This window comes from Tiliqua scincoides, chromosome 4 (genome assembly GCF_035046505.1).
Source record: "Tiliqua scincoides isolate rTilSci1 chromosome 4, rTilSci1.hap2, whole genome shotgun sequence".
Classification (NCBI taxonomy): domain Eukaryota; kingdom Metazoa; phylum Chordata; class Lepidosauria; order Squamata; family Scincidae; genus Tiliqua; species Tiliqua scincoides.
Genome location: NC_089824.1, coordinates 168,981,500 through 169,000,459, shown reverse-complemented (window position 1 = coordinate 169,000,459; position 18,960 = coordinate 168,981,500). Strand labels below are relative to the sequence as shown.

Sequence of the window (18,960 nt, the reverse complement as noted above, 5' to 3'; positions counted from 1 at the left end):
TCGAAATTCATGGGCTGCCCAGAGCTTTTCACAAAAACCAAACATGTATATTTAAACTTTGGAATCCAATCATTTGGGAAATCTGGTTCCACTGCTAAGTGCAGCTTAGACAACGTAGCCATAGTTCTTGAGTGCTTGGAAGAATAAGCAGCTGGACCAGATGGGAACCTAACAGGCTTCTCATTGCCTCTGCAGCTGAAATCTTCCCCTAGAGCAGTGGTTCTCAGATGTTTAGCACCAGGACCCACTTTTTTAGAATGAGAATCTGTCAGGACCCACCAGAAGTGATGTCATGACTGGAAGTGACATTATCAAGCAGGAAAAATTTTTAACAATCCTAAACTGCAATCCTACCAACACTTGCCCAGGAGTAAGTCCCATTTACTATCCTTGTTGAAAGCATATACATAGTAGCCTGTTAAAAGTACAGAGCTGTAACATTTCCCCCAATGCAGTCACAATACCATGGTAGCATCAAGTCAAATATCTTAAAAATAGACCATTGAAATGGATGGGGACCCACCTGAAATTTGCTTGCAACCCACCTAGTGGGTCCCGACCCACAGTTTGAGAAACACTGCCCTTGAGTGCTCAGGAATGTTGCAACATTTTCTTCTTCTAGGCTACGAGCCCCTGGCTCCTCTCCCACCTGCTGCCTCGGCTGTGCCAGTCTGGCAGGACCGCACTATCGCCTCTACCAAGCTGCGGCTCCTTGAGTATTCAGCATTCATGGAAGTGCAGCGTGACCCTGAAACGGTAACTCTTAGAGAAGACTGTTCAGAACTTCTGTCTAGTGGGGATGCTGTTTCCCTGCTCTTAAAAACAGCAGCTTTCTGCAGATGAGTCTCCTGCCTTCTGATGCTTGCATTAAACCTGGCCTTCCATTTATCAGCTGTCTGTAATAAATGGAGCCCAAGACTAAGCTCTGACCTCCTCCAGCTGCTTTGTGCAATGTAGACACTGTTGTGGTGACTTAGGAGGGTTTTGTCCAGATGGCAGTGGTTGGCAGTAAGGGAGCTAAGTCTCAAATTTCCCAGTGCAGCATCAGCAGGAGTATCTGGTTCTCTTTTGTCATGGCTGAATCTTTGTTGTGGAGGATGGTACCATCTGCTTCCACATGTTTATCCTTCACTTTTCTCCCCCTACAGTATAGCAAGCACCTCTTCGTGCATATTGGACAGACGAACCCCTCATACAGTGATCCCCTGCTAGAAGCAGTCGACATCCGCCAGATCTATGATAAGTTCCCTGAGAAGAAAGGTGGCCTGAAGGAGCTGTATGAGAGGGGGCCCCAGAACTCCTTTTTCCTAGTCAAGTTCTGGGTAAGGACCATGCTGGATAAAACCAAACAGTGCCTCTGAAAAATCACCCTTGGGAGCATTTCTCGGCTGGCTCATGCGGATAATCTTCTTGTTTATCATCTTTGTTCTTTGCGCTGAGTTTGGAGGAAATGCAGCATCAGGCACTCTTGTGCTTTGTGTGGTGTTTCTTGCTTTATGGATGAGAGAGATTCAAGAATGCATAAAACTTTTTACACTTACTCAGAATAAGTGCTAAATCTGCTAGCTCTCTTTTCAGGTTTAAGCAAACATAGTCTTTGTATCTCAGGGATGTTCAGGCTCTCACAGGTGCACTGTAAGAAGAATTGGCATGTTGTACTTGTTTTCTCGACTGTCCTACATGTTTAATGCCACTGGGTGATATCTGGTGTAGCTTGAAGGTGTTTGACATTGTGACTGAATATTGCCAAACAGTCAACTTTTAATAATGACATTGACTCTTCCGCAGTCAATGCACCAGTTCTATTTCAGAATGGAGCACATACAGAGCATCTTCAGCTCGCCTTCCCAGCTCTCATGTAGAAATATTTGGTGAGTTGGTGAGGTCCATGGGCATCAGGGAGCAGACCTTGGGCAAGTCCCATATTCTGAAGCCTCCATTCTCTATCTGCAAAATGGGCATACTAGTGACTTGCCTTTTAAGAGAAGGATGGAATGAAATAAGGATTTTAAAATATACTGTTGCTGTTAAGTACATAAAGAGATTATTAGCAATATCATCACTCTTTATGTCAGCATCTGCCTCTCAGTGTATGCATCTGGGAACAGAAGTCATTATTTCATTGTATTCCATATTTATTTAGTACTACTCAGATACACAGCACTTTCCAATCAATGAAAATACCTGTCCTGACCCAAGAGGTGAATCGCAATCCAGCTATTGATAGAGGGGGAACTACAGAGGAAGGGGACAGAAGTGGAGGCAGAGATGAGCTGGTGTAGAATATACAATTGTTTCATCTACACATACCACAACTTTGTTACAGTACTTGGATTTGATATATAACAGCTGCTTCTTGCCATTACTCTAGGCGGATCTGAACAGCACCATTCAGGATGGTCCTGGCGCTTTCTACGGTGTGAGCAGTCAGTATAGCAGTGCGGAAAACATGACCATCACAGTCTCCACTAAGGTGTGCTCCTTTGGAAAGCAAGTAGTTGAGAAGGTGGAGGTGAGTCCTGCATTTCCATTGCACTAGGAGGGTGGAAATGTTACAGGGAGGTTGAAAAGCCTCACAGTTAAAGAGGGATTAGAAGCTGAGGTTCTCTTTCTACTCTGATGGAACTTACAGCAGAGGAAAAGTGCTTTGAGAGATTCACAATTGCTAGAAATAAATGTGCCTTCATAGTCAGTGGAGCTGAGTTATCTGAACACCAGCCAGGTTCTCTATTTCTGTTGTTTCTAAGCTGTGCCATTCTGCACCTCTCCCCTCCAAGAAATTGTGTCAAATTTCCCCCCTTCGAATGCTTCATCTTTCCAGTTCTCACAGGCCCTCTTGCATGCTCTCTTACATTTAAATGAAAAAATAAATCTTGTTTCTATTTTCTCGTCTGTGCAACGTAATTCTGTCTTGTGCTGGACCAGGCAGACCAAGAGGCTTGCGCTATATCCAGCACAAGATAGGGCACCAAAGTGTCTCAGCCAGAGGTAAGGAGAAACTCTTTCCCTTACCCCCAGGTAAGCCACTGCAGCCACTCCATGCTGCTCGGGAACGGGGGTTGGGATCCGGCATAACAGCCGGGTCCCAGCCCCGCCTCCCTGTTCACCCACCCTCCACCCGCCCCGAAACCCTCCTCCCTCCCACCTCCTCCCTGCCCACCCCAGAGCAAGTGACTTGCACCAGCATAAAGCAAGGTTAGGATTGTGCCCTCAGTGTCCCACAGAACCCAAAGGAAGCTTTTTGCTAGCCATTTTGTAATCTCTGATTCCTGTGTGTGATTTTCTGCAGACTGAGTATGCCCGAATGGAAAATGGACGGTTTGTGTACCGAATCCATCGGTCGCCCATGTGCGAATACATGATCAACTTCATCCATAAACTGAAACACCTTCCAGAAAAATATATGATGAACAGCGTCCTGGAAAATTTCACCATCTTGCAGGTACCATTGTATTCTTTCTGTCCCATATGCCACCTCTTTGTATCTTATTTATGCCATGTTTATACAGTATATGCTTGATAGTATTTTTCAACAAGTTACATTGTATGATTGGATTAGGAAAAGATCTGACCAGATGATGATGGGGTGTTCTTGACCTAATGTTTATGACATCTCTCTGTCGATTTTTTTCTTCCATTCAGTGCTGTGCTTATCATCCACTTTCTTCAAAAAAGATGATGATGTCATGATTGCCACGTTATGTGGGTGTTTCACATGAGAAAAAGTTTGTTCAGCACAAGTTTTAGGTTCACATGGACAAACTCCTATGGCATATTTTGAGGTGTCTTTATTTAACATGCAGCTTTATCATCAGTTATGTATAGTAACCAGTGCGTCTCCCAGATGTGTGCCCGTTGGGCAAAAAGGCGGGGTATAAATTAATAAAATAAATAAATAAATAAATAAATAAATAATAATAATAATAATAATAATAATAATAATAATAATAATAATAATAATAATAATAATCAGTTACTCGGGACAGGACTGCAGTTCTCAATTCTTTTTCTTCAGTCTCCAAATATATAGATTCTATTTCAGGTGCATGAAGAACGAGAATGAGCTTTGAGTTCCTATTGAGGAACACCGTGTGCATGTTAACATTTTGAAAAAGCAGTTCCCAAACTTTTTAGTGCCTTGACCCACCCTCCACAGTGGGTTGTGACGCTATGCTCCCTATAGTGCTGCAATGCCTTCTTGAGAGCCCCTGGGTTGTGCTGGGTCCACAATCTGCTCCATTGACCCCCGCAGACCTCAGAATGCCCCTTGGAAGTGACCAGAAACTGCATCCACAAGCCATAAGTTTCATCCGTAAACCAGAAGTTGCTTCCATTTGCTTCCGCAGGGCATTCTGAAATCTAGTAGGTAAATGGTAAAACTAAAAAAAGAGACAGGAAAGAAATATGATACAGAGTAATTGTGAAAATTAGGGGAGCTTTTTGTGCAGTGTATTTTGTCCCTGGGTGTTTCCAATGTTTGTTCTTTATGTTGTGCATGTGTAAATTGCCACTTTCCCCTTGAATCTATATAGATAGATTGATTAGAGGGAGAAACAGTCATAGACAACAACTGGGAAAATAAATGCTTCATTTCATGTGAAAGGGAAAGTGATTTAATTTATACATGCTTGTGACCTTCATAACTGAGTACATATGTATGTTGTAGTTGGTTCTGTACTCAAGTACAAAGAACAGCATGAGTAGTCACTGAAACCCAGCTTCCTTTTGCCTTGGTGAATTCTCTTTTCACTTGTTGCCTTCCCCTTAACGTAAGAGTTGTTTTTAGTAAAGTATGCTTTTTTGTGGCCTGTTTTTATGTTAACATATTAAGTGAAATGGTCATACCATTTTTCTGGTCCCAGAATTAGGACTTTTCTACTCAGTCTTCCCTATTCTCACTATGTTTTCTTTATTCTTACCTTAGGTTGTCACGAACAGGGATACCCAGGAAACCTTGCTCTGCATAGCCTTCGTTTTTGAGGTTTCCACCAGTGAGCATGGAGCCCAGCATCATGTGTACAAGTTGGTCAAAGACTAGAGGCCCCTCTGGGGTGACCGGGCAATTTTGAGAAAGGTGAAGGAGAGAGGTCATGTCAGAGAAGCCACCCTTATAGGATGCCTTGATGCAAGTCTTGCAAACAAACACAAAAGCGATGCCAAAAAAGACTCAGTCTTTCACAGTCACAGATGTTTTCTACTTAGGAACAATTTTTTTAAAACAAACAAACAAAACAATTACAGGAAACCATAAAGTGGAAGGAGAGTTGTATCTGGAGGCGGCAGGGAGGATTTTCCCTGGGGGCTAGGTCATCGGTATTTCAGGCGATGTCAGTGCCGAGGCTTGGTACCTCTTGATGCCTTTCGCAGCACAGAGTACTAGAACAGCATCTGATGAAATGAGACTACTTACCTCTTCTTAACACCTGAACATGTCTCTGTGTTCCTTGCTGAGATCTGGGTTCTGTCTTTGAAGTCACCTTTGCCTGGTGGCTTTCATCTGCAGAAACAAGTTTATACAAGCGCTGCTGGTGACTGTTCTCCGAAGTGATGGGAAATCTGATGCCTCCTTGGTTGTGTAACTGATCCTGTTCTAGACGCTGACAGAGAAGCTGAAGACTCTTCAGTCTCTTGCCTCAGGCTGTGTGCAGAAGTGGCGCAGGGAATTGTCAGATTGCATCTTGGTGTAGCGCATACAGTGATGGCATGAAATGTTTGAACTGGAGAAAATCTGATAGAATTTCAAAAAAAGTTTTAGAAATATCCACCTGATTTTTCATCTACCCAGATTTCAGTTTTCATCCTTTCTGACCCAGACAACTGCAGTTCTGCTTGTTAGTCACAAGATGGCATATGGACTGCAATTTCCCTTTGTATTACCATCCACACAGCCATCCACAGTGAATGGCTTGAAACCCCAGCGCCTTCAAAGCATAATGGAGAATCTTCATCTATTGCAATTCACTGCCTTCTTCCCTATTCCCATTTGTAATCAAGGTTGGCCAATCAATGAGGCTGGTGTGTATGATTTTGTGTGTGTGTGTACACGTTGAAGACTTAGGCATCTCTTTAAAGACCTACAAATTCAAAAAATTAAACTTTTAACTTTTGGTGTAGTGTTAAGAGTATCAGATAGGGATCTGGGAGATCTTGTCCAATTCCCCACGTAGCCATGAAACTTCCTGGGTAACCTTTGGCCAGTCACTATCTCTCAGCTTAACCTACCTCACAGGGTTGTTGTGAGGATAATTGGGGGAAGAAGAATGTGTGCTTCTTATGTGCTGCCCTGAGTTCTGTGGAGGAAGAATGGGATATATATGCAATATATATGTTTAGTACCATCACACAGATGAAGGATAGAATACAAAGCAGTTGGCAGTTCAGTTTTAATTGAAATATCAACAAATTGATAGAGAGGTTGTTTTTGAGGCATTAGAATAATTGGATGAACAGGACCAGCTTTTGTCCGTCGCTAGACACATACCCATCAGTTAATTGCAGCAAAGTGATTTTATTCCCACAACATCCTGGGCATTTTCTTTTGCAGAGTCTGCTGTATCCCTTAGGTTATGGTGCTGGTGAGAAGGGGCCAGGAGTTGTTAATTTTATGCCCATGTCCCAGACTGATTGGAGCAGAGATGGGAGAGTGGTTAAAGGATAGTGGGTATATGTGTATTAATCCCAATGAACAAAGGAGGCTCTTAAAAGGTTCCTGTCAGTGGGAGGTTAAAAGGGTTAGAGTATGTATTCGGAGGAAAGGAGTGAGACTTGGCTGGAGGAAAGTGATTCAGGAAATCTTGGATGATGTAGGCTGCTGATAAGCAAACAGACTGTGCAGGCTGTGCAGTGAAATGATAGTTTGGAGAAACATTTGGGCTGATGAAGTTTGAGTAACTTGAGAACTTCTAAATTTATAGGGGACTTTTTTTAATCAACTCTCGATGGCTCATTTTTCCATTTGCCAGAACAAAATTGGAGAAATTTAGACCAAAGTTCATTTTGCCTGGGCATTGCCTTGGTCAAGAATTAATTTCCCTTCTGCTTCTTCTTCAGTAACTACTGCCCAAGAAAGGGCAGGATCTAAAATATGAAGACACGAGTCATTTCCATATATTTCTAGTTCTCTGTTAGTATATCCTTGTGGAAGTGCCTGGAACCAAAGCAAAAGTTGAGTAATCTGGCAGCCTGAACCCAGGGAGGTATTGAAACATGGAACAAAGGGAACTTGGTGTGCAGAATCACTTGTAACTCAGAAGCTGAATGGTTTGCTGTTGAAAACACTATTTCTGTGTATGGTTCTAAGACAGTGGTTCCCTAACTTTTTCAACTGGTGGCTCCCTTGACCTACTGCGGCATTGGTCATGGCTCCCCATTAGGGCTACAATCCTATACATTGCATAGATTTTTTGTGAGGATTCTGTGGCTCCCCTGTCTGGTTTTGCAGCTCCCCAGGAAGCCACAGCTCACACTTTGGGAACCACTGGTTTAAGAGTAAATGTGAGTCCTTATACTTTAAGCCTGGAGTCTAACACAATGGGCTCATAATTTAGATTGGTGCTCTTAGGAATCCTGTTACATGAAAACTGTAAAGATCTCATTACTCTTACTGTACCCTACACCTCCAAGACTCAGACTTCAGTTATACTTAAAGTGCTGGCTTGTTGTTTTAAATAGAAAACTAACAGAATGTAAGGGTTGTGCCTTTTTCTACCATTGAACTTTCCTATCTTGTCCTTCCACTTCTCCTTGACTACATGTTTTTTTTTAGTTGGTTGGTTTGATTTTTTCCCCCCTCTTCTGACAGACCCAGTGGGATTCCTTTGAAGGAACTTCAGAGCATGTCCTTGGAGAAAAGGTGCAATACGATGCATGAAAGCCATTTCCAGGGAGAGGAGACTGATAGCCCAATCCTATACATGTCTACTCAGAAGTAATTTCCCATTATAGTCAATGGGGCTTACTCCCAAGTAAGTGTGGATAGGATTGCAACCTGAGTGAGGTTGTTTCCTCCAAGAAGAAAATTGGAATGCGCAGGCCTATGCCTGTAGCTACATTCCTCATGCCTAGATACTTGTTTAGCTTTAAGTGGAGCCTATTAGGTGTTGCAAGGAGAGGTTTCAGCACAAAGATAATTTTTCAGAGTGGAAACTGAGAGGGAGCTTGGAATTCAAGGGATTGTTGGAAAGGAAATCTGTTAATAGAGAGTTGACGGTAGTGTAGTGGCTAAGAATCTGAACTCTCAATTTGGAAGTCTCTAGACTGAATCTCATCTCTGCCATGAACTCTCTTGGTGGCCTTAGGGAAGCTTCTCCTTCTCAGCCTTAGTCCCTTCGCACCTGAAGTTTGGGGATAGTCCTTACAGAGTTGTGGTTTAAAGATTGCAACAAATTAATACATGTGAAGCATTTTGAACACTCCAAAAGTGCTATACAAATGCTAAGTATTATCATCTGATGAATGTCGACTGTGAAGAGGCCAAGATACTGACATTTGTCAGTGGAACATAAGCTTCAAGTTAGAATGTAGAGAACTTGCCTTCACGTTTTCATTGTAATTTCTTACTGGTTCATCAGGTTTTCTTATCTTTTTTTCTGTCATTGTCTGCATTGGAAAATAGGGAGTGATACCATGAAATCTTTTCATGAAGACTTGATGCCCTGCTTGTCCCAACTGACTTGGGCCTCGCGTTCAGTTTTGGCCTGTATCACCTCTGCATTGTTGATTAGCACCCATGTTTCAGCCACTTTGGATGGTCACCATTGCCTGAAGGACCAGGTACAAAGACAGTTGGCTGAATCAGACTTTGATTAACAGACTAAGAATGTTCCTAAGAGCCTTTGGACAGTCATTTGAATGCAGCATGCAGCCTGTTTGTGCTATTGGGGGCAACATGAGAATGACTGACAGATTAGTTTCCCAACTTTTTGAAGGACATTTTAAAATTAATGTAATTGTTCTTGTGAAGTGTGTTTAAATGAAGCTACCGAAGGGAAAAACTCTGCCGAGGCTTTAAAATGAACACTTCTGTGTGTTAGACCCCTGAGATAATAACACTGTTGGGAATGGTACATGGGGACTGGTTTGATAGAGCAGCGAGTCACAAATAGCTCAGGAACAGTGCCTTATTTGCAACAAGTGTTGCACTGCTGAGGGATGAGCAATGGGTGCTGGAAATTCCAAAAAGCACAGAATTCCCCTGCTCCCTGCCTCCAGTATGTTCATTCTACTGCAGTCTTTCAGAAGTGCCATGCATGACTGTTTGTGACATTTCCAGCAAACTTGTCTCTGCAATGCCACAAGCTCCTCTTCTGTACATTACTCTTAGGAAGAACTGGCTGATCATGTAAAGCCAGCTCAAAGTTCAGGTACGTTTTGAGACCCCTTGTGTGCTAGGGGGAGAGGTACAACATCCTGGGATCAAACAAAAGGCAGTAGGAGTGGGAGACACAGCTAGCAGAAGGAGCAGGGTGTTGAATACCTTTTTATTACAGCCAGAATCTCAGCATCTGTGCATTTGCAGGGAGAGGAGATCTGGTAGGTTTATATGTAGCATGTTTCTTTTCATTCCTAGATCAAAAATTCTGGGAATTAAGGTTAAAACTTCCCCTGTTCCCCTTAGTTGCACGGCCTGAGCCTTGCCTAACCCCAAATTTTTTTTATATAAAAACATACTTGTGTATTATCCACAATCCTCATCCCAGCTGGAGCCTTTGGAATAAACCTCTTAAACTGGACTATGTAACTTTTCTCATCTTTTCCTTTTCCATCCTTCCATGCCATACTATATTTAGTTTCTGTGCAACATGTACTTAGCTCCTGTCCCCAACCTTCCTGTTACAGAATTCCTTGCATCCTTGGGCCTCTAGTTTACGGGCACAAATACATACAAAGACCACTGCCCGTATGCTATCCCTCTGAGAACGGCAGCAAGGCTAAGGAAACGCCAGCTTTGTGGCTCTCTCTTAGCTGGATATAATACAGGTACCCAAAAACTCCATAAGCAAGTCCCCCCACATCCCATGTATTTATGAATTTCACATGAAGTACTGTTTTTTTTTTTTTTAAGACTTTGTAAGCTTACCAGGGTTATGGTCACCTTTTTTAGAGCTCTGTCAGTCCACAATGTAAAACCATTTTTTATGTATTATATTTGTGTATTTTTTTTAATCCAGCTGTGATGGGTTGTATCATATATTGTTGTGTTTACTGTATGTCCATCTTCAAGTAGATGAGACAGTGGAGCTTCTAGAAAGCTATGGTCTGCTGAAAACCATTAAACTTATTTGTTCATGGGTTGGCTGAAACACCTTTGGTGTTCATACTTCTGTTTTCTCTTGTTTCTTTGTAAGTATTGCATCAATAACAAGAAACTGTGATTTGGACTCCCACATTCATGATTCTTTTTATCAGAGTGTTCTCCACAGATCTGTGTGTATTCCGCATGTCCCAATACTTACTGTACAAGTGGAGAATTTTATATCTGGTTCTGAATTGCCTTCCTGTGAATCTCTACATTTACAGTTGGGTTTAAAAAAAAAAAAAAAAAAGATGAAACATCTCTAGTGCTGAATATGAAAAATGACTGATACACACCTTAAGCAGGGCTTTTGTACTAGAAAGAAAAATGGATGAAACATTTTTTTGAACAGTCAACCTAATTTTGGAAGCAGTCTCCCTCTTATCGACTCCAAATGTACCTTTCCTGCCCTGACCTGAGTGCTGACAAAGACGTTCTGCAAGTGTACAGAGGAAGCCATGATGATATTAACAGACTCTTTGTTCACCCCGCCACAATCCACCAATGCCCAAAGTAATATGTGCTGTTCAAGGGGAAAATTTTTTTATGAGGGTTTGTTTTTAGTAAAAGGTAATAAATGAATAAGTATATGGTGCTTCAAAAAAGAAACAGCATGTAGCTTTCTGAACTTGGATGAGAAATAGTCAATATAGCTGAACCCCTGTATTCACACTGCAAAAGTGTGAGAAATCCAGAGTCGCAGGGAGTCCCTCACCCGTGCCATGACCTCCATTTTGTACTGTGACTTCATCTTGGAATAGCTTGTTTCTCCACAAAGATTAACAGAAGCTGCAGAAATGAAGCAAACTCCACTATGTTAGCATAGTTATCACATCCAGTCCTTCAGAGAGCATCTGAATCACCCATTATCTGAAAGTCTGCCCATGAGTACTTGATCCCTGGATCACAGAGGTGGTACTGGCACTTGTTCAAATGTAGGTTTTCACTTTGGGCAACACGCTGACCACCTCCTATTAACCAAATTGTGAACTCGGCTCCTCTGCACATCAACTGAAATTGCCTATTTCAAATGTGGATAACCTTGACACAGGGGTATGCAAACAGGGTACAGTATGGGTTATTGGGTCCTGAAGCAAGCCAATTCACATTTTTCTTCTGTGAAAGAACACACAGAAAATGGCACATGAAAGAAATTATACTGAAATGCCAGGTATGCATCTATTTGGCTTCCTGGTACAGCACAGTATGTGCTTGCTAGTATTTGGAGAACAATATAGCCTTGAAATAGAAATAGTTCCTTGGATTCTTCAACATTTTCTCTGAAACATTACAATGTCCATGGATGCAGAATGCTGCAGACTTTAGCTACGTGTGTGTTTTTAGAAAAAGATGTACAATAGTTGGGCCAATAAAACTGCCAATTAGAATGCTGAGACCGTTCACTAGCATTTGGCAAGACCATTGCCCCCTACTCCTTAGCTGAACACAGGTTTTATGTTTCCTCTCATGTGCTGCCACATACAAATGAAATCTGAGTGATTAAACTGCATTATTTTCATCACAGATTATGAATGAATTTGCTGAAGACAAGCCCCAGCAGAGTTTGCCACTCAAGTACACTTCGTAAACAAAACCTGCACAGTTTGCTTTGCATTACACATGGACTAAACCAGTGGCGTAGCTAGCGAGGGGCAGGGGTGGTCCGCCCCAGGTACCAGCCTTGGGGGGAGATGACACTACAAATGACCCAACATTGCTGAGGTTACGAATAACCCCATCATGCTATATACAGTTGGATGTGGAAGTTCCAGCAGAACGCAATGGAAAAAAACCCGGGTAAAATATCTCCTATTCACCAAAAGCTATGGCCAAAAAACTGGAAACCAAAAAATGCATGGAGCCCTATGGAAAATGAAACTGAGCCATATCGCACGTTTATTCACGAGTAGGTGAACTTGCCTTAGTCCATTGAAAAGGGCGGGCTGAGAGGAATCCAAGGACACCAGAATGGTTCCTATCCAATGAAAGCAGCCCCCAGAAAACACCCAAGAAGGAAGTCCCTCCCTCCAAGCAGACAAAATGTATGCTACGGAAAGCAAAAGTAAGCCACATGGTTGCATTTACTCATGAGTAAGCAAACGTGCTTTGGCTCCTGGTCAAGTCAGGCAAAGGGGAATGTAAGGCTAGCAGCATGGTCCCCATCTGATGAACATGGAGCTCAACAATGCTCCAGAAGGCAGCCCCCCCCCCCCAAAAAAGAATAAACCAGAGGCTTGAGCTGGTAAGGTCAATTGTTTGTTTTTAGACTTGCAAAGCCAGGTGGGTCCTAATAATGCAATGCTTGAAATATAAGAACTTTCACTGAACTGAGCACTGGGGAGGTTTTTTGTGGGAAGGTGTTATTGCAGGCAGGCTACAGAGAAAATTCACTTGGTGAAAAAGGGCTGGCTTTCCCTTTTTAAATTATTTTTCTTTAATTATAATTATTTATTTTGCTTGATGATGTCATTTCCAGCCATGACATCACTTCCGGTCCTGGACAGATTGTCATTCTAAAAAGTGGGTCCCAGTGTTAAAAGTTTGAGAACCACTGCCTTTACTCAAAACAGGCCAATGAGAAACCCCGGGGGGGGGGAGAATGACACCCTAGAGACAAAAATTCTGGAAATCATGGCTTTTAGCAATAATACCATCATGTTATATACTATTTGATGCACAAGTTCATCCATTGCTTGTGGGGAAATATTCACTGCATTTATTTTCTGGCCATTATTATTTATTTCATGTCATAACTATTACTATCTCTCAGTCTCACCTCACAGGGTATCTCTCAGTCTCACCTACCTCACAGGGTTGTTGTGAGGACAAAATAAGGGTAGGAACCATGTACACTACACTGAGCTGCTTAGAGGAAGGGTGGTATAAAAATGTGAATTAATTACATTGTATGGGGTGACAAAAATTTATGGGCCCCAGGTGCCAAATGACCTAGCTATGCCACTGGACTAAACTAGTTCCCTGTTCAGTGATTACAAAGTAAAATGAAGGGACTCTTCATTTTATAGGATTTTGAGAATATGCACCAAGTTATTTAGAGGAAGACTGAGGGCAGAAAAGCTGGCTTCAGTTGGATAATAGGGTCTGGCATTTCAGATACTAATTGGGTCTCCTTCAGATTCTTCCAGCAAGGAGCATGTGTTTGAAAGTCTGAAGGGCACCTGTGAAAACTACAGAGAAAGGAGCATAAAAAGTCATTTCAAAAGGTAAGTTGGCCCTCACGTAAGTAAATTCCCAGATTAGTGACAAGGAATGAGAAGATTATTTGATGTTATGGAGAGCAGGGAAAGTAGTTGAACAAGTTTAATGGGAAGATGGGAATATCCCTAAACTACATACAACCATACCCTTTGATAACAATATGCCCAGCTCACAATATGGAAATATCCCAAGATGCCCAGTTCACCCATAAGGCTCTTCCCTGACCAAAAAGCTATCCCTCTCAGAGAACCAGTTAACTGTGATATTACGCCTCCAAGGGTGAACAGAAAGGTCCTAGACAAGGGCAATCAACAAACGAGGATAAAAAGGTTAGGGTAAAAGGGATGAGTCAGAGTGCCAGACCCCCTCTAACGGATATCTCTGTAAACAAACTGCTGATGTGTATTGAATTGCCATCCTCAGATCAACATCCTGTACTGATAACATGCCAAATGTTGTTTTGGGCGTCTGCCTGTATGTTATTTTTCCCTATAAAACCTGCATGATTGCAATCCTTCTGGGTCCTCCAAGTGTGTGGAGATCCCGTTTGCAAACGAGTAAACGTTAAGAAGTTCTTTGAATTCTCCTGTCGCCTGTTTGATTGCCTCTCCAAAACCCAAAGAACCGTGTGTGTGTTCATTCGGGGTCAGCTTGTACTCAACATCATTGATCCAAATAGCTATCACCCCCCCCCCCCCCATTTCCTTATTTACAAGAGGAAGGTTGAAAGCTTCTATTTAAAAGTGAGGAATGGAGTGATAACTTGGATAATTTTGAACAATTTATACTGGGGGAGGAGGAATAAATGATAAATAGAATTTAAAACTTGGCCTAATTGTCCAGACCTTTCCCTAAAGTCAAGGCATAAGGGGCAAATAGGCCCTTTTGGTCCTTTGCCTTAATTCCATGAATGGTTAGGTTGCTCTCTCCTCCTGTGGCAACTCTTAGAGAATAATTTTTCAGTAGAGTTACTGCTAATCTGATGTGCGTACCTGGACCTTGCTCTGCTTTGGAGCCAGATCCTTTCTAGAAATGATGGTTTTTGTGAGTTGCTGAGAAAGACCCACACTGGAGTTCTAGTACAACTTCATAGATAGCTACCTATCAACAGCCTCCTCCAGCATTTTGGCTGTTCCCTGGGTAGCAGAATCTAAGGTCAAAAATCAACAGACACCACTTCAAGAGTCTTGGGGTGATGCTTTCAGCTGCCTTCCCTTGTCCTCTCCTTTCTCTGCCTTCCCCAGAGGGAGGGAGTCAGCCAGCAAAGGCCACAAAGCTAGGCAACTGCAGAGAGACTTTTTGCACACACATTCCTTATGTGATTTTTTTTCTTTTAAGGATTAGTGCTCTTGGTAAAAATATTTCTGATTTTCCAGACTCAGACTAAGAGAGTAGCATTGAGAAAGATTGGGGGGGTGAGTCCACAGGGACAAGCCATCACCTTACGATGGTTGCTATAGAGATGGCCAGAACTGGTGGAGGGAAACTTCCAAGTGAGATCAGGCCTTGGCTTAGAGGCTTCTATTGTATTACTGCTGGGGTAAGTGGGAGAGGGTTGGTCAGTGCTGGACCTACTTTTCGGGGCCCTGAGGCTTGAACTGCTATGGGGGGCCCTTCACAGTAACAAGGTCTGGGTAACCTCTAATGCTCAAACTTTGGGGTTGTTGAAATATATTCAACCAAAAATTAGAGTTGTGTGACTATTACACTATAATATGTAGCAATGTAGTCTAAAGTCTCTTCTGGGGCCCCTCCAGGATCAGGGGCCCTGAAGCTTAAGCTTCACTAGTTTTGTAGTAGATCCCCTGCTGGATTTGGTTGATGTTTATGGGGAAGGATCCAGTAGGCAGACGTGAGTGTTTCCAGTGAGTAAAATAGGATCACAGCCTAAGTCTTACTGAATCCAATGGGCTTACTTCTGTGTAAAAAACACTTTTCAAACACCTCTACCAGTAGACAGCAGTGAGGAGGCTACTGTCTAGATCAGCTGTTTTTAACCGCTATGCTGCAGCACACTAGTGTGCCTCGAGGCCATTGGAGGCAGGCAGCAGCTGCCCCCAGGAGAAGCGGCTGCTTTGACCCGCATGCGGCAGCAGTGGAAAAAGGAGCAGCTGCGGCTGCTTTTGCATCTCCTGCTGCTGAGCTAGAGGAAGGCTGCAACCAGATCCTCATTTACCTGGAAGTAAGTCCTGTTGACTATTATGGGGCTTACTTCTGAGTAGACACATCTAGGATTGGGTATCAAGTTCCTTGTCTGCCCTGCGTGCTGATTGGGCAACCAGAAAAGCCTGGAAGAGGTCTGGGCTGAGTGAGAAGGAGGGAGCCAGGGGCAGGCAAGCAAGCAGGTAGGAAGCCAGCGAGTCTGCTGAGACCAGCAGCATAAGAATGTCCTTCTAAGTCCCTTTTCCTTGCCACAGTTGCCTGCAGCTCCCCAAAGCAACCCTCCCTGCCTTGCCTTTGCCTATCAGAGGAGGGGCGTTGGGCCACAATCCTATCCACACTTTCCTGGGAGTAAGCCCCATTGACTATAATGGGAGTTACTTCTGAGTAGACATGCCTGGGTTGGGCTCTCAGGTTCCTCTCCTAGCCCCACTTTCCTAGAAGTAAGTGTTACCAAAAGGGCTGTTTTGTTTAGGGGAATTATTACACTGCCCTTATTGGAACCTTAGGATCTTAGGCTGGATAACAAGACAGTGTAATGCCAAGAAATTCCCTTTTGCTTAAAGAGGAGACTGAGAGAAAGATAACTTTTAATAAAAGATTCTAGTTCTATTACAAAAGCACAAAGGTAAACATAATGCACACGGAGAAATGATAAGTGTATGTTTCTTGGTCCTAGTAGTACTTGAATCCAGTGTACCTAGCTTTCATGGTGGTTGCGTGTAAAGGGTATTTGGTGCATCCGAGGAAATTAGAAAAAGGAAAGGTTGTAGGGAAGGATTTTAGGCATCCCTGATCTGCCAACCCCAGCTGCTAACTAAAGATGGGGAGAGAAGGGGAGAAAAAGGGGGGGGGAAGAAGGGAAAGAGTTCCAGGCGCAAGATAGTTGCCTGTCCTGTAGAGCAGTTGGAGGGGGAGGGGAGAGTCCTGTGAAGAGGACCCTCTGACACAGCACAGATGTGTTGGTCCTTGGAGAGAGAGAGAGAGCATGTGAGAGGAAGCCCTCGCTTAAAAGGGCTTGGAGACAGTGCTGAGCTGGATGGTAGCTTGATTACTACTACACAGCAGGGTGCTTGGAGTATGTAAAACATTGAAAGAGGATCAGGATGTCAGTTATCAGCAAAATTCAATGGGGTCTTTGGCTGGCTTCCTAGATGGGGGAACTTAAACAATACAATGAATCAGCAACACAAGAAGGCAGTTCAAGTTTTCATACAGTACTTAAGCAGTGATTGGGTCAAAACAATACAATGAATACAGTAATGTAGGAGACACTTAAACAGTGATTTAAGACACCAGACTTCCTCCCATACTGTGTGACTATGGGGGGGTGGTGGTGGTGGTGGTTGTGTAACCATGAGCTTGTGGCTTGACCAGAATTCTGGAAATGTGGCCTGTGTGCTGGGAGAACAGTTTAGCCTGCATGATATTTTAGTCCATAGTAACATAACCAGATATAAAGAGAAAATCACAACTAAAAGGCAAAAGGGGATTTTCACGTAACATAAGCCCCATTGACTATAATGGGACTTACTTCTGAGTAGACATGTCTAGGATTGAGCTTTTGGTCACACTTTTTTCTGAAATACAGGAGCAGGCAATGTGGGGGGAGAATGTGAGGCAAGTGATTCTGGACCTTTGGAAGGTGCAGACAAGTGAGGGGAGGGACAGTAGGAGAAGTGGGGAATGTGCCTGTGGGAGGGGGTGGGGTGGGGGAGAGGAGGAGAGAGGTGCCAAATGCCTGCTCATATATTTGAGAAAAAAGAGGGCAAGCAAAAGCCCAATCCTAGGCATGTCTACTCAGAAGTAAGTCCCACAGGCACATTCCTCCCCCAAGCTTTTGCTGCAATCCTAACCACACTTTCCTGAGAGTAAGCCCCATTGAACAAAATAGGACTTACTTCTGAGTAGACCTGGTTAGGCTTGTGCCCTTTTTCATGTAATGATTTAATTGTATTAATTATATTAATTAAAAATTAATTGTAATGTAGTAATTTAATGTAAGTAAAAAACTGGGAGTGTGCCTGGACAATTTTAGTGCCTTGACAGTGTGCTATGAGCTGAAAAAGGTTGAAAATGGCTGGTCTCGATTGCTGCCTGCTGAGAGGTGAGGCAGATACTGTAACAAGGAGGTGCATGCATGCCTGTGCGTAACCGCCCCCTTCATTCTCCAGCTGAACCACAAAGGATGAATTTAGCTAAAGCTCTACATATGGCAACAATGTCTAAGTTGTCCTACCTTGGCATGCTGTTCTGACACATTTTGGGGAAGAAATGAGGGTTGTGTAAACCAGGTGACTCTGGAGTAAAGGAGCAGAAAACATAAACATGGTGATAAACACGTTTGAAGTGGGGCAGGAGGAAAAGACCAGAGAGTTGAGATGCCCTTGTGACACCTTGGCACAAGCGAAGATGAAAAGTAGCCCAACTGCTGACCTGTTACAATTATGGGGTAGGGTGATCTGACTCTTAATAGGGCAATCTGTTTCATTGCCAAACCACCCTTACTGTCAGGAATTGTTTCCTGGTATCCAATTGGAATCTCTTCTCTTACAGTTTGTACCAGTTGGATCTAGTTGTACTTTCAGAGGCAGTTGAGAACAAAGTAACCCCTTCTTCCATATGACAGCCCTTCAGCAGTGGTGTCACTAGGATTTGTGTCAGCTGGTGCAGGAGGCCAGCATGTCACCCCTATGATGGACCTCCTCCCATGCAGTGGGCAGGGGAATAACTGGGGTGATGGGCATGGTGATGCATCGTCACCCCACCCCCACCAGTTTTTTGGCTATATATTTCAACAGAATTCACATACTTCCACGCTGTCTGTTGCATTGCATTCTGCTGTAAATTACACATCAAATGATATATAACATGATGGCATTATTCGTAAAGACCACAACTTTAACAATTGTGGCCAGGAGTGATGTCACTCAGGGACATGCAGTGCAGGTGTGACAGGTGAGGTGGAACCACTCCATCATTGTCCATGAAAAAGCACCAAGCTGCCTTGCCTGCTTACACCTGAGAAAGTTGGTATAAGGAGAACCTCCATGCGTGTAAGGAGAGCCTCTCTGGGTATAAGCAGGAGAGGCAGCTGCGGTGCTTTTCCATGGACTACGATGGGGTGGTTCTGCCTCACCTTCCGCATCCGCCCTGCACATCTCTGGTGACACCCCCCTCCGTGCATGTCACCCAATGCGCCCCCACCCCACTCCTAGTGATGCCACTGCCTTCAGGTATTTGAAGAGTGCTATCATATCCCCTCTCAGCCTCCTCTTCTCCAGGCT

The 18,960-nt window shown here is 43.3% G+C and overlaps 1 protein-coding gene across 4 annotated transcripts in view; it reads left to right on the top strand.

Annotated features, from left to right (window-relative positions):
* The window catches only part of TEAD3 (TEA domain transcription factor 3), a 102,501-nt gene extending 92,200 nt beyond the window's left edge, over window positions 1-10,301 (top strand). For all 4 annotated transcript variants that reach the window (XM_066623343.1, XM_066623340.1, XM_066623341.1 and 1 more), the window contains 5 exons: window positions 623-756; window positions 1,149-1,322; window positions 2,372-2,512; window positions 3,290-3,442; window positions 4,925-10,301. In XM_066623343.1, coding sequence (XP_066479440.1) covers window positions 623-756; window positions 1,149-1,322; window positions 2,372-2,512; window positions 3,290-3,442; window positions 4,925-5,038 — 716 coding nt within the window. In that variant the 3' untranslated portion in view covers window positions 5,039-10,301. The remainder of the gene's footprint in view (window positions 1-622; window positions 757-1,148; window positions 1,323-2,371; window positions 2,513-3,289; window positions 3,443-4,924) is intronic.
* Window positions 10,302-18,960: the final 8,659 nt, after the last annotated feature.